The following is a 26327-nucleotide window of genomic DNA, read 5'->3' on the forward strand; positions in this document are numbered from 1 at the left end:
AATTTATTTTTGCATTCAACTTTACCTCATGTGAACATGTGTGATATTCCGCGTCCCCGTGAACTTTGGCGAACTTTGGCGTTGTACCAAGAAGATGAATCTAAAATCTCTACTAATATAAAGTTGAGACGGTCACATTTTAAACCATACAACCATACACAGAGGGAGTTAGCTGCACAGTACAGTACTGGGGTTTGGAAATGTTGTGAACGTTTCTTCCACGTTTTAATTCCTCAGATAGCAAAATGCAGCAGCAACAGCAAAGAGCTCGTGAACGCTCTCAGATGTTGATGACATCATTGACTGCGCTGAATGCAGCGCCTGCCGCCAGCATAAAGTAATGTAACACGATCAAAACGGCGAAAATCTCCGAAAAGTGACAAGGATGCAGCACATAATTAATAATATTGTGCATATTAAACAGATTAAAAGACAAATAACAGATTAATGGACGCTTCTTTGATTTTGAGGCTCAAAAAACCAAGGGGGCAAGTGCCCCCTCAGTTTGAATGGGCATGACGCCTCTGGTTATATAACATATTTATGTAGATACAAATTGGTGTACAGTATCAACGCTATCTCACGAGAATTCGTACATATTTTACAAGTTGGCTAATTTGTATTAATTCATATGATCACATCCGTAAGTTTTTGTATGATTTGCCTTTACCCCTGTGACGTTGGGGTTAGGCGTGGGCTTAGGGGTTCGGTTTTTTTTTTTTTTTCATGAGAATCGTACGATATTGCATGATTAACTTTGTATGAATTGATACGAATTAACCAACTTGTAAAATATGTACGATTTCTTGTGAGATCAGGCTGACGGTATGGATACCTTAACTAATATGAGCTCTTTACATGCAAATGTGTACTTTTTGAAAGGGTAACAGCTAAGGACCATTTCCACCATTTTTTAGACAGTGTAGGGGTGCGCGGGGCAAAAACTAACGCGGGGTTAGTTGTAACAAGGACTGTTTACATTGTTGCACAAGGTTGAGCGTTTTGCTTTTCCGGTATTTTTTCAGGCTGCCAAAAGATGATCTCTCGCAAATTATTGGAAATGTATAATGTTTTTCCAGAGCGTTATTGATGAACGAGTGTTTTGGTGGCATGTAAGTACATTTTTTCATCATATGTTTTTTTCGGTTTCTGAGTTGGGTGTGTAAGATACCAAATCCAGTGCTGTGTCATATTAATCTGTGTCTTGTTGACTAAAACATAGCATCGTTTTGAAATATGTCTGCAGGTATTAGCAACTTTTTTGATGGGCTTGAAAATATTTTGACCCAGCGGGGTTAATTGTAAAGCGTAATTCTTGCTGTTGTTTTAAATAGGCTACACACAAATGATTGCTGGCTGCCAACAAAATAAATTTTAGTCTTATCAAAAATCGTGTGTCAAATTTATTTTTGTTCATATCTTTAATATTGATTGAATAAGGTCACGTCAAAGATTGAAATCATAATGAAATGAATGACTAAAATCAGACTTTGATCCTCATTATCTCAGAATTTGATTTTTGAAACTGTAGTATGATTATTACAGACTGGGTCACATATAAAAAAAATGTTTTTTCATAATCGTGCTGCTTTTTCTGACATATTTAGACATTGGTATCCATTTATAATTGAACTATGGTTAGATGAGGGATAAATAGTGTAGATACCTTTCTATTATAGGCAGATATATAAACAATATCCACTTCAAGTATATAGACAAAATAGTATTGAAATATTTGCCTGCTAACTTAATTTTTAGCAAGTGTTACAACTAACCCCCTGCCTGTTACAATTAACCCCACCTACTTGGGGTAAGTTGTAACGTTTGCACTTCTGTCACGTTTGGTGTAATTGTCCAAGAATGGTAAGCACTAGAAACAAACTTCAAATGTTCATTTGTGGCAGAGATGTGTGTGTTGCTTGTGTAAAAATATAATGAATCAAACTCAAATATTTTTTGAACGATTTAGCCTAAACAAAAAAGCATTTGGTTGTGCCCCGCTCTCCCCTACTACTGTATATCCCAAAAAGAACACTAATAATATTTTAACACTTTTTTCATATTTCGACAGGCTGTTCAAGCCAACATTCTGGAACAGGGAAAACAATCAAACTTATATATAAAACACATCTTAAATGTAATAAAGAAGGCATAGAGCAAAAAATCTTAATAAAAATCTATGCATGCATGGTTGAAGAAGCAGCTATATGTAAGTGTGATATATTGTTTTGTGGAGTGGAAGGAGTGACTGACTTTGAGCAGATGGGGGTGGTGAAGTGCGGCAGCAGGCAAGTTTTGGGGGGGTAATTAAGAGTGTTTTTAAGAGGATTGAAAGAACTGTAATTATTGTAAAGCAGAGGGAGGGGAGGACGTGGGCAATGAGCAGGCCTTTCTCCCAGAAACAAGAAACCCATGGGTATTGCCACAGTATGCTGAAAAGGCACTCAGTTTTGATGCATTTTTGTAAGTCTCGCTGGCAGGACATTAATGCTTTGTTCTGAAAGATGCCACTGTTCTGCACAACAACAGGAACTTGAGGAGAAAAAACTGTTATCGATTACAATGAATATGCTTCAGGATGTGTTAAGGCACAGTTTCTGACCACAGTGCGGTTGTTTTATTGAGTTTAGCCACATTGACTGATCATTTACAAAAACACTCTGCTATTGTTATGATGAAAACTTGGTTGCTTCAGCCCCCGCAGCCTTAACTGATACCAGTCCAATTATGAACTCTTTCACCCGACTCATTCACTTCCCTTCCCCCTGAAGCTATAAAACGTTGTCATGAAAATATGTAAAAACGCACATGTCCAAATCTTCGGCAATTTTCTTGTCAGACAGATTTCACAATTTACAATTCATTTGAGCATTTTTACCCCAAAACAACATTCAAAGATCAGAGGTCATTCATTTGCAAAGAAGAGTTGTACATGTTGCAATAGTCATATCCATAAGTCGTACCCAACTTGTCTCAAAGCTTACTTCCTGTGTGCTTGGCTTAACATATACATGATATCTCACACTTCAGTTGTCTTCTCCAACAGTCTAAATATATTTTAGTTTCAGAGAGTCTTTGTCTTCACAAGAAACTGAAAGATGTGAAGCTGAAAAAGAGAAGAGATGTTTTTTTTAGTCAGTTTAGTAAAACAAATGAAAAAATAACTATCTATATACAAACACACACACGTTTCTGTTCCAGTATTACAAATGTATCACACATGATTATTGGCACTTAGAGAGAAAAATGGTGAATGAGAGGCATAGAGAGATTGCAGAAGTGCAATTACTGACCTTTAAAGTTGAAGTGTGCAACTTTTGTAAAACTAGTGTCACAAACCAGAATAGCAAATAAAGAATGCTCCATTTGTCCCCCATAAACACATACAACTCTAACATGCCAATGTTGATTTGTTGGGCTGGTTAGGATACTTGAACAAATAGAATCACATTGTTCATATATTCTACAGAAATTAACCTGTGTTGTCTCACACATTAAGCTAGATAAGTTATTCAAACTCAGCTTTCAATATCTTTTATGTGTATTAAAAGAACAGCAGTAGTTTTGCTCATTTGCACCACAAATCGTTCCAACATTGACATCCTTTGTAATGTTTCTGGGTGAGAGTCCAGAGGTGAGTACGCCCCCTGCTGGCCTTTAAACTGTGGTACATTGCATGCGCTATCTCTAAGGTCATTGCATCTTTCAAAAAGTGCTACCTTTGAAGGCAATTTCAAGTTATTGACATGAATGAAAAAAACATGCACAATCATGAAATTATTATTACAGATGACAATGAAATTGAAAACTTTTTGATACTGAATTCTTAGAATAGTCATAAGATAATAAAATACTTAACATTCCTGAGCATGTTTAAGTTTTGAAGTAGCACACACACACACACACACACACACACACAAGCTGACCTATCATTAGTGTTGTGGGTAAAGCTTTACAAGTAACGTTCATTACGTAATAATATTACTTTTCTGAAGTAACGAGTAAAGTGATGCATTACTTAATAAATGTACACATTAGTATTTTAGTTACTTTTTTAAAAAAAGTAATGCAAGTTACTTTTCAGTTTAATCAATTCAATAAAAAAAATAATTTACTGAATTAAACTGAATGTAGTCACGTAGAATACTGCACTCTATGCGTGTGCGCCTGAGCGGGAACAGTTTGAGGACCTGTTTATACCTACATGGTTATTTTGAAAAACCGAGACATTTCCCTTCGTTTGCGCCCTTCGTTTACACCCAAACGGAGAACTCGCCTCTGAATCCAATTCTTTCTAAAAACTCCGGCCAGAGTGGAGATTTGGAAAACCTTCGGTTACACGGTTGCATGTAAGCTGAGACAAACGGATGTTTAGGCAGCCAACGTCACAGTACTGTATGTGCCATAGCTCGCACCAACTCCAAAAGTGCGACCTTGTTTAAAAGAGGAACAGGAAGTGATTTGTTGCTGTTTTCGGGATTCTGATTGGCTAACGTGGGCTTGAACTTCATGTTACACTGCCACCTAGAGGTTTGGCATGCTCTTGACGGCATGGGTACGTGTCAATGAACACTTTTCTGAAAACTGTCATGTGTGCACAAAGTTATTTTTGAAACCGAAAAGGTTGAAATGTCCGTTTATGAAAATACACACTTACGTGTAAACGTAGTTTGAGTCAGAAATGAAGATTGCAGGCCAGAGCTTGACATTTTTGCAATGGAAATATGCAATTTCTGTTCATAAAAAACATCTGCAAGGCCTGAAAGAGATCAAGCCTCAGCCAAGTAAGGAAAAAGTAACACAAAATTAACTTTAAAGTAATGTAAATATTACATTCCATGAAAAGTAACTAAGTAACGCAATTAGTTACTTTTTAGGGAGTAACTTAATATTGTAATGCATTACTTTTAAAAGTAACTTTCCCCAACCCTGCCTATTATCTGTAACAATGATGTCATGTGAGTGCAGTCAAGCTTTCCTGTACAGGATATGGGAATATGACATTTTTGTTGCTGCAACTTTGGAGCCAAATGTCAACCACAGGTCAGTAAAATAATGTTAACCAACTTCCAGATGGCACAATAATCGTTACCATGGTTTCTGCAATATGTTTTCAGCTAAAGCTGGTGTGTTGTACAGTGTGCAGTCATGCTTGGCACTAAAGGGCATGGGGCACATGGCACTAATGTGCACTGCAACCCTGCCTGGCGCGAGTGGGGGATGTGTTAAAGCTCCTGTCTGTAATTGCTTAACAATAATGCCAGTTTTATCCTCAAAATAGGGTTAAAATGAGCAAAGATTGCATTTTAATTATAGCAATTAGACATCACACTATATAAAAGAATGAGATGTAAAACATGGAAAGGGTTTGAGGTAAGAAGAATTCTGGGTAATAAACTACTGAGAAGGAAGTGCAAAGAAGAGCAGAGCCACTTGGTACTTACAAAGCGAACTACAAAATAATATTGATAGTATGATGCTTGCTAAAGCACAATTGCTCATTGGATGTTTTTTCAAAATCCTCAAGTATGAAAGTATCAAAGCTAATCCTGGACTGTTCATGGTGAAGACATGAATGATACCTAAATCAATTGATCAGGTCAATGTGTGCAGCTATTTTTCTGCTACTACATTTTAGCCTGGTGGACAATAAACAAGATCATTTTGATTTACATTAAAGATGGAAACCAACCCATACACTGTAAAAAAAGCTCAAAATATGTACCCCATCTGTCACTGGTGTGGCAGGTTTATACTGGTACCTCAGGGGTACATATTGGCACATCAAATGTATATTAGGACCTTTTTGAGGGGTACTACCCCAGTGACAGCTGTGGTAGATATTTTGGCAATTTTTTCTAACAGTGTAGAGATGAACAGACTGCAATAGCTCCTTTGCCTTAGGCCAATAAGTAACCACTTAGCAACCACGCAGAACACCCTAGCAACCAAATACTGTGCCAACACAATAGGGACCACATGGCACTGGTGTTGCCCTGGCATTGTAAAGATTTTTATGATCACATTAATATTTCTGATCTGTTTTAATTATTATCTCTTCTTCGGTTAGAATATCTTTTGATCTTTCCATTCGTTGCTTGTTTGAAAGAGTTATGATAATATAATTTAATGCACGCAGTAGTACACTTTTATGTACAGAACATCTCAGAGCTCAAGGACGTTGCCAGGCTATTTCAGACCTCGATGGACCCGAAATGGATGCTTTACACCCCCACCTCAGACGCTGAGCCAGCGCTTGTGTTTTTTATTCTGTAAATGTACTGCATAACAAAGCCTTTTTATCTCTCTATTTTCTTCTCCCCAGACAGGTGAGGTGAAGATGGAGGGATGCGTAGGAAGCGTGGGCTGAAAACGACAGGCTACAGGAGGGAAACAATGTGAGACAGCGAGGGGAGGAGAGAAAAAGACGTGGTCAGATGCAGCTCTCACAGACATGGTTTTAATGGACCTTAATGATGGGTTCAACTGAATCACAGACAGGTGACTCACTATAAAGATAGAGAGAGGATAGATGAAGGACTGAAAATGACTCACTTAGCACCAATGTGTTGTGAAGAAAGAATGTGCTTTTTACTCTTTTTTGTGGTGTCATGGATATAGATGTGATTAGAAAGTCCGAAAAAAAAAAGCTTATATATTGTTGCTTAACAAATGTATCCCTTATCCACATATTGCTAACACTCTTTTAAAATAACAATAACAATATTGCGCCATTGACATTAGACCAGGTTTTAGTTGGTCAATGGCCTAGTCTAGTAAAATACTTACCGTAAAATAGCAATGCACTGACAATGCGCCTAAACACAGCTAATTTTTATACCAGAATGGGTGCAAATGCTTTTGCTATTTCAACAACGTGACGAGAATGTGAAAATGACAACTGTGCGGGCTGAAACTAGCAAAAACATTTGCGTCGCACTTTGCCCTGCATTGCACCGGGTGTATGTTGTTGCTTCTTCTCTATGTCTATTAACATACTTAAAATAAGGCCTTCAAAAAGGCCTGCACCACATTTTACTGTGGCCATTGTTGTGATATGACCTTTGGGAACCTTGTTTTACATCAATTGCCTCGTATGGATTTAGGGTTACTGCATTTTCGTAGCGCAGTAGATTTCCTGTTTCTGTCCATTAGCTCCCTGTTGTCTGTTACTTCCTTGATGTATTCTGATAAGGGGATGTTGGCTTTGCATGTTTCAGTGCAGAATAACTTTATAAGAATTTATAAGACCACAAAGGCTTAAAACTGTTTAATGAACTAATAAGGCATAATTTTTAATCATTCATAAAAAATGGACATTACAATGACCACGTTTACATGCACACCAAAAATGCGATTATTTCCAATAATGCGAGTAAGGTCTTAATCGCAGTAAGATGTTTACATGACTGGAGCTAACCTCTTCACTCGGTTTACATGCAGTTTTTATTTTCGGATTATTCACACAAAGTTCAATGCAGAGCACAAATGATGAACTCACATATATGGTCCACTGTTTTAATTTACTTACGTTAAATGACAAACACGTTGTTATAGATGTATTTCATTATCCGGTGCCGTGATGAAGATATAAATATGACAGTGCCTGTAAAGGGCGTTCACATGATATAAAAATATAGTTTTAAAAATCGTTTTATATTAAAGATAATAGCAGAGCTCACACAACAACTATAACGATAGCGATTTTGGCACATGATGAACGATAAACCATTGACAGCCAATCAAATCTATTTGAACTTGAAGTGCACGCGCACTTAAAATGCAGCAGAAAGCTCATTCATTGCTGAGGTTTATAACATAAAATTACCTCAGGTATCCAGCGCTGATGCTGTGAAATTTTTCTACCACACTGACTACGCCAAAAGGTATGATATTATTACACAAACTACTACATTCATTCAGTTGAGGACATCTGCTGGTTTCCCGCTGTGTAAATGCAACAAGAACAGCATATGTACATATTCAGTGACATGTAAACAATTGCAAAAAAAGTTTTTATTACAAGAAATATCCAATATTAGGTAATGCCGCGCTCGTTTTATCGAATTAGCATGAAGTTATCATTATGATGTGGTCACTAATATATTTATCGTTATAATTATCGTTATAATGTCATTTAAAGGTTTTATACACTGCTGTCGTGTTATTTGAGCTGTTTCTGAATGAAGGCAGACTGCTGATAGCGAGTCGTGTTGGCAGAGTTCATGTAAAACTTCCTAATGTCAAGATTAAAACGATTTTGTGCTTAAGGTGCGTGATTAAAACACACGTGCACTTAATTAGTGCGGTATAAATGCGATTAAAGCGTTTACATGGACGCATACTGCGATTATAAACGGCGTACGCCACCTCTTTTAATGCGATTTTACTTATTGCGATTATGAGCTTAATCGCATTATTTTTATCGAATTATTGCGTTTACATGAGGTAAAGTATAATCGCAGTATTGACAAAATCCCATTATAATCGCATTATTAGGGTGCATGTAAACGCGGTCAATGTTACATTTTTTTACCCTGAATCATCTGTTTATCGCTATGTCAATGGAATTAGGTCACACTGCTGCTGACCGCAAGATGAAGTCAGCCAATAAAGATGAAAGACATTTCCTGGCTGTTTTGAGTGTAGGGCATCCTGGGAAAAAGAAAAATGAAGAGGGACAAAGTACTTTTGTAAGGATGTGTCTGAGAAACTTCCAGTTTCATTTCCTCTGAGGACCGGAGACTCTTATAAACCCTGCTTCCTGCTTCTCTGTCTGTAGGTGAGGATGCTGTTAGAATCATACTTCCTTATTTTTATAAGAAAACACTTATTCCCAATGGCAACACACAGAATCTTACTTACAAAGCTGCTTCTACCCAGTTCATATACACGCTCTTAAAAGTTATTTTTAAGCCATGTTGGGAAAATATTGGACAGAAAACACACCTGGGATTAAATGAACCCAATGATGGGTTGTTTAAACCCAAATGCTGGGTTATTATAACCCATGCATAATAACAACCCAACATTGAGTCATTTTTAACCCACCATGGGGTCATTTTTAACCCAGCACGTGTTCTGTCCAATATTTACCCATTATGAGTTAAAAATAACCTGACCATTAGAGTTCACACTATACCAATGCTGCCTTCAATTTTAAGGGAAATCAGTTACATTTTGAAATCATTTCAATTTATTCTTTTATATTTTATATTTACATCAATTCAACTCATCAAAGTAATTCAAGTCAACACAACCATTGTTGATCCTAAGTGCTTTACAATAAAAAGATGCTTAAGAAGCAACAAAGATTAAAAATGAAAAAGAGGAGAAAAAACATATAGACACATAAAACATCAAAAGTACCATTCGGCATCACTCAAATGCAAGTTTGTTCAACTTATTTTTTACAGTTACTCACCACTGGTCAAAATGTAAAATAGCTTAGCAATGAAGCCAATTTGTTTGTAACAAATCTGATTGTACTTAAATAGCACCTATTTCATTGCTAAAAACATTGTTATTTTATGTATTTGGTATATAATACAATGTGTTTGTGTGGTTTATGGTTAAAAAACACATTATTTTATACCGTACATTTTTGTAGCTCCACATTTCCCTCTCTTTTGAAAAGCGCTGTGTCCCTGATTGGCCAGCTAATCTGTACGTTGTAATTTGGCCAGAATTTGAAGCTCCATATTTGAAAGATTTGGTTGCTAACAGGAGTTAATTTACAGGCTGTGAATCCGAAGCGGGAGGAACTATGATAATTTCGGTCTTGTCTACATCACCAATCCCAGGAAGTAAACTGTTGCCTACAATCCATGTTTTTGTTGTAGTTCAAGTAAAGAGATTTAAACTGGAGACGAGAACTTGCGTCATCATTTACTTTGGGGTTTGTACCTTTTGCATATCGTTAACATGTAATAATACACACTTTAACACCAAAGGAAATTTAAAAACGTGAATCGGACAACAGGTGCTCTTTAAAAACTTAAAGCAGAGTCAGAGGTTTAGAGACAGAAAGAGTGTATAAAGGCTAATGTAAGTCTGACCTGATCAACTCTTTGGCTTTAATAGAAGCTTTTCAAAGGTGAAGTTTGATATGTCATTGGGTGGCATCTGTGTGTGAGTTTGTGCATGTATGGTTACTTAGCTTCTTTTGTGCATGTATATCATTTAACTTATGCTGTCACTCAAGCTATTCTCTGACAACATAAATGAGAGATAATGTAACAGGTGAAAGCAATTCTAAGTTTACTCTTTCAACAGATTCATTTGTGCATTTTGCTCCAGTTTCTTTGAAAAGAAAACTTATGGAGAGATATGTATAGTAATGTCTATAATACCAAGAGGTCAAAGTTTGGCTGAATAGATATACAGTATTCAGTAACTACACCTTCTGTCTTATAAAAAGCTTGCTTGCATTGTGAAGGAATATAATTTCATATTTTTATTTGCATGCAACATAAATCTTAAACTTTTTGTGCAGTTTTTAGAGGGGGTTTTAATTAAATCGACTTCAGCAAAGTCTGTGGTAACTTTGGTATATTCAGAATAATTGACTCCGGTCCTTTGACGGCGGTCCTCCATTATGTAAAAATAATGCACACCCACAGTGTAAGCATTATTTTCGAATACTTCAAAGGCCCATCTTCAATTATTCCTTACTTGTTTGACATTTACAGAACAAATCCTACACCTCCTCAGGTGCTCACAAGCAAATTACGGCCAACCCAATCATATCAAACAAGTTTGATGTTAAGGATTTTTAAATCGGGATGATCACATCATTACTTTCAGAATAGCCAATGAGCCAACCGCGAAAAAAGCTGCTGTACAGGTCCGGTAGACAGTGGAGATGCAGAAACTAATTGTGAAAACAACACGACTGCCTGAGTATCGCTGCCATCAAAACTTATCATTATTGTTGACTTAGCATGACTTTCCCCACTGCTCCAGTATGCAGTGGCAGCCGGTGACGTATTTTTTTTTTTAAGAGCGCTCGATGCAAAGTTTGTCACAACATGTATGTAGTCCGTCATGTGTGTGGTTCCTTTTTCAAAATATGTGTTCTGCGCATCGAGAGATCCTGTGTGCATCACGTGTCTTGTCAAAATAAGTGCCTGCTGCAGATGCGTCTAAAGGGTTTATGATAAAAGAGACGCTTTGGTTTGCCAGATACTCGCATAATCTCATGCGTAATCAGAGTTTACTGTTAAGGGAGTGTCTTGCGTGTATTTTGTGAACGAGAACGTCTCTTTTATCATAAACGGTTTTGACACGTGTGCAGCTGGCACTTATTTTGACAAAACACGTGATGCACATGGTTCACATGACACAACAAACACATATTTTGCAAACGCAAGCAACACACGACACTCCAAACACTAACTTTGAATTAGCACCCCTCTGAAAAGGAGTTACGAGCTGCCACTGCCAGTATGAGTGGTTACATGGTATTTATGGCTAAGGTGATTGTCTTAAAAAACATTAACTTGCAGAAATAAGTTCCTACTGTATGAGCAAAGCAGGTTTTAAATGACATATTTCCAAGGGGTCTGGAAGCAGGGTACAAGTTGAATCGGATGGGAATACAAACATCCAGGTATTATAGACCTCTTTAAATACTACCCCCATTGCAAGATGCCCCTAACTGCGTTTGCCATAGTGATCGGGTTGACAAAGGAGGAATTTGGGGGGTTGACCCCATGCAGGACTTTACTTCGGTCCGAGGACCCTCACAAACACTTTTCCATTACTCACCAACTTTCCCAAAGCACCACTCTTGTCAATGTCATCTGTTCACTCTAGCTGTTTCTGTCATCTGTATACCCGCCTAAATATGAGCTAGCAATAGCATCAGATTCCTCAGTGATGCTCGACTTTTGCTGAACAGCAATTGCTTCAGGCTGTTCTGTTGTTTTATGTGCATATCGCCGGGCCCTTCTTCTCTGTGTGTGTATGTGTACCTCATATTTTAAGTTTTTTGGAAGTTGTTTTACTCTAGAGGTGCACTGTGGTTGCCAAGCAACAACTGAGTTTTGCCACTCTGTATTACTGAATGGGGTGACAGATGGACCATGGGCTTGATGGATTGTTTTGTGTATATTAATAATATTAACAGAACAGCACGTATATGTAAACTAACTTTTATTAAAGTAGTAGTGGACTGACTGCTTTATATCTTCATATTACACTTTATTACAATATTGAATGCACTTGAAAGTATAGCTGAGAGATGTTTGCATTATTCTAGTGCAAATCGACATAAAACATTTTTTTTTGATAAAACTTAACTTGATTTGAACACTTCTTTAATCCATGAATTGGCGATTACTTCTTTACTGAAGTATCCCAGTGGATTGTTGTCTCATTGCTATTCAGCACATGTTTAACAATTAAACCCCTCTATTACTTCTGTCAGTCAGCACACTGCCACCCACCACCTAGATGTCAAAGGTGAAAGCATAATGTTCATGAGTAAAGCAACTGAAATAGACCTATGGGCATACAGTGATTATAGTTTTTGTTTATACTGTGAACACAGCCTAATACCAAACTCATGGATCCTTGCAACAGTTTCCATAGAAACCATTTCTGCTCCTCTTCATCCACAAGGTCTTTTTAGTAGAGTGCAGCAAAGAGGTAAAAAGGTCACAACCTGGTCGATCCCATCTTTGTAACTCAATACATCTGTGTTTTGTCGCGATTCCTTGCTGAGGACGGGAAAATATAATTCTGGGAAACTTGAACCCTGCTACCTGGTTCGCACCTGTCCGAGGATTCCATTTGAAGAGGTTTATGTGGTCGGCATGTGATAGTAGATAGAAAGATTTATGATGAGAAACAGGGGCGTCATGCACCAATTTTTTTTAGGGGGGCACAGTGTCAACAGCTCACAGAAATTTGTGCATACACAGACATCAAACGAAATATTATAGAGCTTTCAGTCTTTTCCATGGCACTTACATTTCTAACAATCTGAAAACCCCCGCTTTCATGTAAAAACCTCCAAAATAAGATTGATGACTAACTTTAATATCAAATATTCAATCGGAATAATGACACATTTGCATCATATTTACATCTGAAACGGCATGTTTTATTTATTTAAGTCTTAATGGCTTGTTTAATTGTGTCATTAATGCATTTTGCACAACAACTACATTATCATATAAAATTAATGTAATTTTAAATCCATAAAGTATATAAACAACGAAAATGACATAAGCTATAGCCACGTGATTGAGTTTAATGTTCAATAATGATTTAAAAAAATATGTTTAGATAAAATTATTAGAGGAACGGATTAAATTTTTGCATTAAATTTTACCTCATGTAAGCATGTGAGATTCCGCGCCCGCGTGAACTCTGGCGAACTTTGGCGTTGTGCCAAGAAGATGAATCTCTACTAATATAACGTTGAGACGGTCACATTTAAAACCAGACATGTTCTACACAGAGAAGGTTAACTGCACATTACCGTACTGGGGTTTGGAAATGTTGTGAGCGTTTCTTGCACGTTTTAATTCCTCAGATAGCCAAATGCAGCAGCAAGCCAGCAACAGCAGAGAGCTCGTGAGCGCGGCCAGACGCTGATGACGTCTGCGACTGCGCTCTGACTGCAGCGCCAGCTGCCGCCAGAATAAAAGTAATGTAACATGATCAGAACACTATCAAAACGGCGAAAATATCCGAAAAGTGACAAGGATGCAGCACAGAATGTATAATATTGTGCATATTAACAGATTAAAAGTCAAATAACAGATTAATGGACGCTTATTTGATTTTGAGGTTGGATTCAAAATCCATTGGCTCAAAAAAACCAAGGGGGCAGGTGCCCCCTCAGTTTGAATGGGCATGACGCCTCTGATGAGAAAGTTCTCCAGAAGAACTTTCCCTAGAACACCTGCCACCATCATCAGAGGAAAGCATCTCACCACAGAGGAAATTATGGGATGGTGGGTCATGCTCCAAGGCAGTTTCATTTGTCAATTAACAATGAAGCTGGCATGTAAAAAGATGGGGTCTGGATAGACTAATTGCAATCACAGATCCAGACAGGAGATCCCAATGGGAGGACAGTCTCACTCTCAACTATTTGACAGACAGATGAGAAGATTGGAATGCAAAAATAGGCACCCACGACAGAGTTAAAGGGAAGTCAGTGAGCCGGTGATGGGTTTGCTGAGAGGTTGCCCCACATTTATGCTGTAAGCTCCAATGGGAGTGGTTTGACATGCACGGCCATGCTTATATAAAGTGTGACTTTCGGTCCCTGAATCAGATCTCTCTGCTGTCTCATTGTACCTTGTAGCTTTTTCTCTCACTCGTTCTCTCTGTGGATCTCATTCACTGAATGTGCGCATATTTTTCCATAAAACCACATGCAAATGTTTTTACTCAGAAATCGTGATTCATTAAATCACAGTCAAATGTTTTTGAAAGTTTTGAAACAACTCAAACCACATGGCTGTTGACTTGAATATAAGAACTCACAAAAAGTTATTTTTTGTTTTAGAAAATAAATTGTGTGCATAAAATCTTGATATGGAGAAGGTTTGAATGTGTGCTAATACACTCCCACATGTATTTATGCAGACTATTACACAATTATTTGCATTCATTATATTTAATGTAACGTAAAAAAAAGTGAAAATATAACCTTAATATCTTTAACATTGACTGAATAAGATGGGGGTCACACATGTCTCACAGTTAAGGAAGTCATCTAATCTTCTGAATGCTTTGATGCTTGATGTATAATATATCTAATATGATATAATGTCAGTCACTGTCAAATGTAGACTGAGGGAGCCTTGTGAAGTAAAAAAGTAACACCAGAGAAAACATATTATACACCTTTGATAGAAATGGAAATGAAGAGAGTCGGAGAGGCACAGAGATGATGACAGGGGTTGTAATGTTAGGAGGACAATGGAATTTCACTTTTTCATAGTGGGATTTTAAAGAAATTGTAATGTATTTCATGGCTTTGTTTATGACAACCTTGATTCTTATACTGTAACTAACTCTTAATAGATATATATACATATTTACATAGTTACATATCATTTAACCCTGACATGGCCTATAATATCACGTGTAGTACCATATTAATGTTTGTATATAATATTATTTTTGCAGCTAAGACATTAAAATAATATTTATTTATGCAGAGTCATATACTTCATCATTAGATTTTAATGTGAGTGTTACATTAAAATATTTAGCTGAGCCTTAGCTTCTTTAGGTTTGTTTCATAATAAACTTAACACTAGGGCTTTTATACATATTTTTATTTATCTCCACAAAATTAGTGAACACAAAATGTTGGACCCTCTCTTCTAATTTCAGTTTACTAGACAACATTGATTTAAATTAAATAGCCACTCAACAATATTGTGGCTCACTAAATATCTGATGGTAGTGCAGCTTACACAGAGATACCAACTCAAGTTTGTCCCTGTCAGCTGCTGTGAAACTTTACATTATCTGCTGTGTGACATGACAGACTTTAGCAACAGTCCATACTTATTTTCCCTTCCTGACTTTAAGTGCAGCCTGTTTTCAAAATGTCTTCTGAACCTCTGCATCTGTCTTTTGCTTTGTGTAGAAATGCTCTAAAATCAAAAACATTGAAACAGTCACAGATGTGGCCTGGTTGGGAGCATATGTTTAAATGCAGCTGTTTGAATCTGACTTACTTGGTTATTTTTTCATTCTGTTACAGTCTTGAGCTGCATCCAGCACTTCAAGTCTCAAATGGAGGCATTATGCTATGTGCACATTCCAATAGTCAGATAAAGATATTTATTATTTAATTATTTATAACTATAATAACACAAACTTTTTTGCTAATATCAATTATATGCAATTACTCATTAAACATTCAAACCAATAACAGGGTCATTTTTTTGTTGTTGTTTATTAAACAATATTTAATTCATGTATACTGATCCCATTTGGGTTTGTCCAGTTTTGGCCAAGCACTTTTGAAGATAATGATTATCTATAGGATTAATAGCCACAACCCATTTATATGGTTCATACCTTGACATTTTAAAAGGCTCTTTTTGGTTATTGTAACGTTAGGCAGAGGCAGCGGATCCACATGCAGCTTTTATTTAAGTGAATATAAAACAAGGTACTCCAGGAATAAGCCAGAACAAGACACAGAAACCAAACCATCACACCAACAAAGACTGACAAAAGACAACTGAGACACTGGGCTATATATACTGAGGGGAAACCGAGATAACAAGACACACCTGGGTAACAATCAAGAACAAGGACCAATGGAACAAAAGAACTACAAAAGATTACAAAACAGAACTTCAAAATAAGAGAAAAGGAAACACAGAATGAGATCATAAACTGTTTCATGTCAACATACAGCATTTTTCCCTTCCTGCAAACCATTATTCCATTGTTTTTATAATAGTTTATATAAAGTTTAGTCCATATAAGTTTGAACTGTTGCAGTGACAAAACTATGAGGCTGCTCAAATAGTCTTTTGATTAAGTCAGATACTGTAAATGAGACCATGGCTGTTAAACTTTGATCTAATCACAAAGAACTCTTTTGTTCATGGACATTAAAGCCCCATAACATAAAAAAATGTACTTTAAAATATGTTTCTAGCAGAAAACGAGTCGCAAGTGTGTGTGCTGAATCATCCTGTCATTGTACAAATACATCTATTCTTCTCTGTGTAATCTGTTGGGGATCCCCTATCAATGTGATGTCACATTGATTACGCCCCATCCATGACCGCTCACAGACTCCACCTTATGAGTGTGTAGTTCAATCTTCTGCCAGAGACAGATGTTTTGATGTAGTCCAAAGCACATGTGAAAGCGCTCTACCCCCTACTTTGCATACGGGAAGGGGAACAGAAGCACAAAAACAGCAAATTTTTCATCCACAAATGGCAAAGTTCATAATCGTATAATGAAAGATCTGTGGTGTATTTTGAGCCTAAACTTTACAGACACATTCTGGGTATACTAGAGTTTTATTGCTGAAAACACATTGATTTTCGGCCCTTTAAAAGAAAATACTGGTTAGGACTCTGCCATAATCTTGTTTGGTTATTATATCTAGTTGTGTGTGGCAGGGTCCTGACAGTACAATGTTTTGTGTGTTTTTCCCATGTCTTGTGACTTTTCCCCCGCTCCCTTGCATTTTCTAGTCTTTGTTTTTATGTCTTGTTTTGTCTAGCGTTCTGTTTTCATGTGTATATATATATATATATATATATATATATATATATATATATATATATATATATATATATTTATATATATTGTATATATAAATATATTTATGCGTTTGTCTTGTTAGGGCTGTGGTTGTCTCGTGTTTGTTTTACAGGTTCACGTGTGCTTTCCTCACAGGTGTTCCTGTTCAGTGTGATTGCCTCCTCTTGTCTTCCTCACCTGTTGCTTGTTATCCTCTCGTCTGGTCTGTGTATTTATTCCCTGTGTGTTTAGTGTGTCGTTTGTCTATGCACGTGTTTGTAACGTTGTGTGTACTCCCCAAATTTCTAGTTCTGCTAGTTACCAGTCTTGTCCTGTCTCTGTTTCCAGTTTTTGGATTTAATCTCTCCTGGTTCACCTCCTCGGTGTGTGTGTGTGTGTGTGTGTGCGCGCTCCCCTCCTCAGCCGTCTGTCCTGGTGTGGCTTTATGCCCAGACGTGCCATTGTCTCTGTTTACACACATTATTATTTGAATAAAGCTTTCTGTTAACTGCATCGGGATCTTCTGTCTTTTTCTGAGCCTGACAATACCTACATCAGCAGTGGCAGCTCGTGACTGCTCATCCAAGAGGCGCAAATTCAAAATATGTGTTCGGAGTGTTATGTGAGTTGCTAGTGTTTTCAAAATATGTGTTTGTTGCGTCATGTGAACCATGTGCATCACGTGTTTTGTCAAAATAAGTGCCTGCTGCACACGTGTCAAAACCGTTTATGATAAAAGAGACGTTCTCGTTCACAATACACGCAAGACCTTAACAGTAAACTCTGATTATGCATGAGATTGTACGAGTATCTGGCAAATGCGAGCGTCTCTTTTATCATAAACCCTTTAGAGACGTCTGCAGCAGGCACTTATTTTGACAAAACACGTGAGCACATAGGATCACTCGACACGCAGAACACATATTTTGAAATTACGAACCACACACATGACGGGCTACATACATGTTGAAACAAAATTCACATCGACCCCACTCGAAAAAAGAAGTCACCAGCCGCCAAATCAGTCTGCTAGTTGTACTGTATCAGTCATTAAAGCAGTATTAAAGAATTGATGTTCAGTATAATGAGCTGTTATAACACACCCCAGCTAACAGGTGACGAAATCTGTGAAAATGAGCTACATTATAGAGTTTGCACTGTAAAGGCATTCAAACATCATAAAAATATGTTATTGGGTCCAGTAGTGCATGCATCAGCAAAATTCTGCATTTACACACACAGATATGCTCCCTCTCTTTCTGTTATGTTTTACTAAGTAATTTGTTAAAGCATTCACTAGCAAAGAAAAATCATGATGTCAGAACACCCTTCATTTTGAAATTATAAAAACAACTCCCCGGTGAGTTGCAATGGAATTAGACTAATACATCATCACAGATAGAATAAGATTACTAAAGTTGGCTGTTAATGAATGTCTCTATTTTACACTCTCCAGAGACTTTGACTTTGCAAAGTGGAGTTAATGGAGAGAGAGAGAGAGAGAGAGAGAGAGAGAGAGAATAAAAGCAATGCACCACACTTCCTGCCTCTGGGGAGTAAATAGTGTTCAGAGTTTCATTGAGAATGTAATATAACTCTAATTCATATTCCTCTTATTCCTTTATTCTCTGCTCTGGTAATATTAATATAGGACTAATTTGGATATTAAACTAAAACTCTATCTAATAACAGTAAGCAGTATTCAGTAATTTTCAAGGTTGAGAAGTTACAGTAATAATGTTTACCTTGATAAAACAGATGCACAAATGTAAGTCTAACCATCTTGAAACAAGACTGTATCTTTAGCTGTACCATATTACCACAACTTTGATGGTTAAAAATAAATAAAGCGAAGAGTGAGAGCACAAATGCATTGACTGTTGTTACTATATAAACACTTGCATTAAGTAAACAGCTTGGTATGTTAGTGTTTCTGTGTGCATCATCCGTACTTGAAAACTGCATCAATTTAATGTACACTGTTGTGAAAGCAGATCAAAGCACTGGAAAATATGCATTTGTATTTGTGTTTGTTTTTGCATTTGCCTCTTTACACATTATTTAATTTTTCAATACACTGTAGCTATTATAGCCATTGTTCATGCAATGGGCTCTGTTTTATAGAGGATGTGACTTAATCTCCTGGCTCCATAAACAGAGATGTATTGAATTAAAACAATCCTTTAAACAGGATGGCAGATTTTATTACTCTATTTTTCTTTTAATGATATGGTGGAAGAGGAATTATTGAAGATGCATTTCTGTGATAATGTGCAGTTTACAGTCAGTTTATAGAGCTTTGTGTAGTCATGTTCTTTTACATTAAACTTCAATCAAGGCTTAACCTTTTTCACCCCCCCCCCCATAGACTAGATATATTGGTGCTTTGTCTAAAAATTAACATGTTATGCCTTTGATACTGTTTTTGAAAGACCATTCAAAATATACATTTTATAATTGTATAACTGTTAACTCAATCCTCTACTGAGCTACAGTAGTACAATGATGTGTTTCATAGATAAAATGGTTGTTTTTTGATAAATGTGTTTACGATCAAATACCGCATGTAAGCTTATATTATATATAAGCAAGGTGAAAATGATCAACCTGAGACTATTTGTTTTATTTATTAAAAAATGTTTAAAATAAAAAGTTCTAAAAATTTAAATTTGAATTAAACAAAACATATTAAATTATGCAACGCAGTGTTGTAGGTTAGTTTTATTTTTCTGAGGTTTAATTACACAGAATTTATGATAAATTCATGTATTTTATAAAATGTCATAAAATTGGGTCCCCCAGTTTGAGAACCACTGTGCTAAAAAAAAAACACTTTTGCAAATTTGCGTTTCTGTGATAGTAACTTTACGCCACTAGGTGTCAGTAAAAGTCGACAGCCACATTGGCCAAATAAATATAAGCAAAACAAAACTGAATGTATCTTTAAAGTTGATTATTGTGCAGGAAAACAAATATCCTTAGTAACGTTTTTCTGTTGCTATTTAACAGACAATGATTATATTTTTTTATATACAATACTAAATAAAACAATAAATTATTACATATATGTAGTAGTTCAACAAATAATTAAACTTATTAAGCAATCCAGAAAATGTACGTAGTTGGACAATCACAGTGTTAAACTGTACAATTGAAACAGACATGTAACCCTGGACCATAAATCCATGGTCATAAGGGTACATTTTTGTGAAATTGAGACGGTATCTGAAAGCTGAATAAGCTTTTCATTTATTTATGGTTTGCTAGGGCAATAGGACAATATTTGGCCAAGATACAACTATTTGAACATATTTAATCTGAGGGTTCAAAACACCTAAATATTGAGAAAATCACCTTTTAAGTTATTCAAATGAAGTCATTAGGAACAAATATTACTAAAAATAAATACATTTTTGTTATATTATTTACAAAATATCTTCATGGTACATGATCTTTACTTAATATCCTAAGGATTTTTCTCATAACAAATCACACAATGTATTGTTGGCTATTGTTACAAAAATCCCCGTGCTACTTATGACTTATGGTTTTGTGGTCCCGGTCACATGTTGTGCTGTGAACTTCATAAGACTGATTTTTTCTTGTTTCATTTTACACAACATTTCCCTCTTCAACACTTTTTCTCTCACCCTGCGGGTAAGAAATGATTTTTGGTCCTTTTTAAGCCTCTTTTAAGAGCTGCAAACCTTCAGCCTTCAGTGTTTAATGATCTGTGCTCTCCATCACAAAGTTTCTCTTAATAGATGCAGTTTGTCAATGGGTGTGAGAAAGCAGAACAGGAGTGAAGGTGAGAATTGTCTGACACGTCAAAGGAGTTTGAAACTAAATGAACAGTATCTGGAAACAGTGGGGGTCCAAGCTTTACTGACAGCCTCCATAACCAAGACCACCGCTGTGCCACTGCTTAACCTGAAGGGAACAGACTCCATAAACAACACTGACCTCTGCTCACCCGCAAACCTCCATACCCACGCTGAAATGAAACTATAGTGTCCTTTAAACAGGTCAATACAGTTCCAGAAGACGGTAACAGAAAGATGATGTTCAAATATTCTTACATATGCAATAATTGCAGGTTTAAGTTACTGGAAAACAGCTGCATAACTACAGTACTTTTTTACAGTGCATTTGGGTTTTGAAAAACATAAAAAACATTGGGGGTTCAAATGACATGAGGGTAAGTCAAGTCAAGTCAAAGTTTATTTATATAGCACAAATTTAACACAAATGTAGTTGATGCAAAGTGCTTTTTACAACTGCATTTATATTCTTGTCAAATTGGAAATAAGGGTCAAAATAGACACCAAGATTTTTTTTATAATAAATATAATACATAAGGTATAATGCAAAAGTTATATCATTAAAATAGGGAACAAAATCAGATCTTCCTTTTTCTTTGCTGTCTAGAAACTTTGACTTTCCCGTTATGATCTTCAGTATGCAGTAAGTATTGAACAGTTAGCATCCAAGCATGATAATCTGTCAAAATGAGTCACAGGACTTGACTGGCTTTGCAGTACTGTAGGCTTAATTATCTGCTGGAATCTCTCAATTCTGGTGGGGTTTTAAGGCATGCAAAAAGCCTGTCGAAACGCTTGATCCTTTAACTTGTTTGCATCCACTTACACAGCCCACGCTCAATTTAACCATGAGGTTCATAATAAACACTCTCAGGAGAAACGCAGTGTCAGTCCCTTCTGCACACTGCAGTGACTCATCAACGTCACTCCAAGACCGAATGTATCTTTTTCAGTGCTACTACAATACAAACTAGATCCAAAATGGCAAAGTTACATTTAAAGGACTCTGCATTTGCACGGCCAAGAAAAGACCCATGTCTGAAGTGAAGTTAAAGATGACGAGAATGAACAGAGAAAAGACGGGTAGGGGGTTATTGTGTGGGTGTGCAGAGTTTGTCTGTCCTCCAGGCATATGTACCCGCTCTCCAAACACTACAAACACATATAGCCCACGCATGAAAAGACTGAGTGGGTACTTGATATTTACAAGCCTGGACACTGTGGACTAATTTTGGAATAATGTGGAGAGGGTGTATAGGAAGAAAATGCAAGATAGCTATGAAACCAAAAGCAAGATGGCTATTTAAGGCTGAGTGAAATCTATGGATGGTGAAAATGAGGGGAAAAGCAATGGCCATGATATATATAACAGATATACTGCATAATATACTGTGGTGTAGTGTAGTGTATAGTATGGCATTGTTATGAACATCACCGTCATTGCTGCAAGACGCTTATCTTTTAAACTTTTTTAGACTTAGTTTTCACAATCAGTGAACCTTAAACCAATGCAGCACCTTTTAACCATTAATATTTATGACTTTCAAAGGTTGTGTTCTGACCTCTTTGGCTATGTGTCAAATTAGAAATTAATGTTAACAGTTTTTTGTAGCACTAGGAGGGTGATTTAATATTTAATGCCAATTAGGAAGAAATGTCTGAGCAGATGTACCTGCTATATACTGTTTTGACAATCATGTTTGCACAGCAAGATGATCTCAGACATGTGTGTGCAGAGATTATATAAATTAAAATTGTTTAGCCAATATTATTGGTGTATTGTATTTTTCACTATTTACTATGCAAACATACTTGAACCAGTTAAATATTTGAACATTATACTAAAGTGTTGGGCACAAATGTAAGAGAAATATTTGGTTAAAACTGGTTATTTACAACTCAGCATTGTCAACATTAGTCTTGTACCCTTGACAAATTTGACGTCTTGGTATAAACCCACTCTTTCTCTCTCTTATTATTATATATTATTTGTAATTGTTTTTTGTGTTTTATAATCTTATGTGTATATATAGCCTATATATTTTATATATATATATGTTTTTTTTTTCTGGTGAGAAAACTTGTGCTCTGCTGCCCTCTTGTGGTTGGATTGAAACTTTCAGGCAGAAGATACGTTTTTTTCTTGGTTAAAAAGTAATGAACTTACAAATTTAAAACAGTCACTGCTGGCTTATCTCTACTAGTAAAACTACGTAGAGAAATGTTGTATATATGCTTTCTTATTTTTCCTGTTCAGCATAGACTGCTAATTCCAAAATCCGCAAAGTAAGTTGACTTTAAAAGCATAATTTATTTGTCATATAAAAACACGGTTACTCACATTTTATTGCTAAAATCTAAGTGTAAAATCAATTGTTTAATTGTCTAATTGATTGTCTAAAATCTGAACAACACCATATTAAACCACCATATAATAAAGACTAATACAATTGCTTATATTTATTATTGCCATCTAGTGGTAGAACTGTGTACGTACCCCGCACCTTCGTCCCAGTTAAGTGTAAATAAAATATGTCAATGCTTAATATCGTATAATAATAATAATAATAATAATAATAGGCTAAAAATAATAATTATTAATATTTATATAATTATTATTATTAATGACAATCAAGTTCCAACAGGTTTTTGAATACGTTGTAAATGCAGTTAAAGACCACAAGATGGGGCTAAATATCCACTGCTCTCGTATTTTATTTATTTTCAGCATCTATGGTTATATTCATGAGTTGGGGCAATTCACCTACCAGTTACTGTCTTTGGGCTGTGGGAACAAACCCAGAGTAAACCTACGTTGACATAGGCTCAATTTAGCACTTCGCAGAATGCTTTGAATTAAATATACATCAAAATGTCGTTTAAAACGATTGGAAAAGATAAACTAAAATGATAAAAAAATTAAATACGAACTTCTTTCTGCGTCTCTAAACAAAACATCTCCCTAATCGTGGAATGACAGCGTCGCAGTTGAAACCGCCGCTTGTGCGAATGAGTGCACATGACGTCACATGAACTTGGGAACTCGTGCGAAACTGCGCAGAGCGAGTGTCAAATGACGTTAAAGTATCGCGAGAACGAGTAAAAGAACAGCTTTTAAGTCGCTCTCGCGGAACTTTGTTATGATGCGCTGATAGGTCTGCGTAGTGCGGCATGAAATTAAAAAAAAACTATTCACTCACTGCACTTCTACAGTCAGTGTCAATCTGTACTCTCTCATACACACAAACACACGCACTCGAGACTGAGACAGCGAACTTCACCAGGAGATGTAAGAGATTTGCAGTTTAAAGCACTTTTTTTTATTGTTCGCTACTCAAAAGGAAAAAGCACACGACGACCACACTGGAATTTTCAGCGACAAGAAGGATTATAATAATTCCTTACATAAAGGTACGCAACATTTCTTTCGTTAAAAGTTTTTGTTTGTTACTTTTACAAAGCGCGGAACTTACAGAGATTTATTATAGCCTGTTTTTACAAAAGTACTCTCCATAAACATCCAACATAATCAAAGTCTCTCATAAATAGTGACATTTTTTCCTTTTTCTGGATTTTAAGTAGATATTTTACTAGAATGGAGTTGAAGTTTGTTTCTTCACACACTTTTGCAGTCTGTCAGAAACTTGCAATGCCGTTTGAACTTTGTTAATAAGTGACTGATCGAAACTCTCAGAACACAGTTCACCTTCCACTGAGTTTTTACCTCTCTGTTTCAGTTTAGTCACGGTTCAGCATGATTTCTGAGTGATATGAGTGGACTCGGTATGGATTTCGGCAACGAAGTGGATCTTTCCAATAACAACATTACTCCGCTGTGGAAAAGGCGAAGCGAAAATGACATGAAGCCCAAGTCCAGACCTCTCAGTTACCAAATGGACAGAGTTGTCAGGTCGGACTTTCCTGTGGATGATAGGTGCACCATCACCCTCACCCAACCTGCTGAAAAGATCAGCAGCACTCCATCAAACCCTGCTGTGCTGAAGCACACCCTGAACAAACCTACAAAAAAGACTAGGGTGGTAAGGAGCATCAGCATTGGATATTTGTCTAATGGACGCTTCTCGCTCGCAAAGTTTGCAAAGTCGGAGGATGACAAAAATTCAGAAGCCACTAACCCTGCAAAACCACCGACTCCAACCAAGAATGGAAATGGTCTTAGCGTTTGGCACAATAAGAATATAAGAGATCCTCTCAGGCGTCTTTCAAATCAGTTGACCTTAACTTCTCAAAAAGATCAGATTATTTTCGGGGATTCATCTCCAACGACGGACATGGTTTCACCAACAAGTTTATCTCCTCAGAGCCCCGTGCGCCATCTTTCACCCCAATCTCAGGATGTCCGTAGGTCACCCCGCAGCTCCTCATCCCACAGTTCCACCTCCAGCATCCCCTCCCTCAATTCCAGCCTTAGCATCCCCTCAGACCCCCCTACTCCCCGGACACCATCGCCCACCGAGAGGTTGGGGGGAGTCCTGTTGCACCGGCAGGGTTCAGGGTCATCTCAGGGCTCTGATGGCAAGCGCCCCCCATCTCCAATCATACTGAGCACCCACAGTTCCGCAGCACATAAGATGGGCACCCAGCAGATCATACCCAGGGGTCTGGCCTGTGACACGCGCTTATGCAAGCCACCTCAGAACCAGCCCCAGCGCGCAGGCCTAGGAGGGTTTTTGGACACTGGTAAAAGTGCTTTTCGACCTCGAAGTATGTTCGAGACTGGGTCTTCTTTTTCCGCCAGCAAAGGTGACGAGCTGGATGGAGAGGAGAACGCAGGGTTACTTTCGAGAGGCTTGCGCTCGAAATCATACCGCCGGGCAGTGGTCAGTGGGGTGGACGTGGACGTGCCATCTTCAGACCCAAAAGCCAAACGGATGTCCCAGCCTGCACTTAAAGGTGTTTCTGAGGACAAGGAGATGTCGGCTAGCCCGAGTCCAACTAAAAGCAAGGTATTCTGAAATTAATTATTAATGGTATTATTAAAATGCTAGAAAGGGTATTATTTTGCAATTATAGAGGTGTTGTATTTCACTGCTGTTTGACAGAGAGGAAAGTTTGCATCTTTCAGTTGTATCTAAGATAATGATCTTGTTTGTAAAACAGTTGTGCCGCTTTTCCAAAAGTACTTTTACTACCTAGGGAAATGTAACACAATGATAGCACAGTTCGTTTATTGCTTGTGGGATCTAATTTGACATTGAAATGTAGGGGACTTTGTCCTCAAACAGAGGTATGAAG

At 37.0% G+C, this 26327-nt stretch overlaps 1 protein-coding gene across 2 annotated transcripts in view; it reads left to right on the top strand.

Annotated features, from left to right (window-relative positions):
* The first annotated feature begins 24300 nt into the window (after window positions 1-24300).
* The window catches only part of LOC135769762 (rho guanine nucleotide exchange factor 26-like), a 39972-nt gene continuing 37945 nt past the window's right edge, over window positions 24301-26327 (top strand). For both annotated transcript variants that reach the window (XM_073815704.1, XM_065282965.2), the window contains exons 1-2: window positions 24301-24482; window positions 24809-26038. In XM_073815704.1, coding sequence (XP_073671805.1) covers window positions 24842-26038 — 1197 coding nt within the window. In that variant the 5' untranslated portion in view covers window positions 24301-24482; window positions 24809-24841. The remainder of the gene's footprint in view (window positions 24483-24808; window positions 26039-26327) is intronic.

Source organism: Paramisgurnus dabryanus, chromosome 9 (genome assembly GCF_030506205.2).
Source record: "Paramisgurnus dabryanus chromosome 9, PD_genome_1.1, whole genome shotgun sequence".
NCBI classification, from domain to species: domain Eukaryota; kingdom Metazoa; phylum Chordata; class Actinopteri; order Cypriniformes; family Cobitidae; genus Paramisgurnus; species Paramisgurnus dabryanus.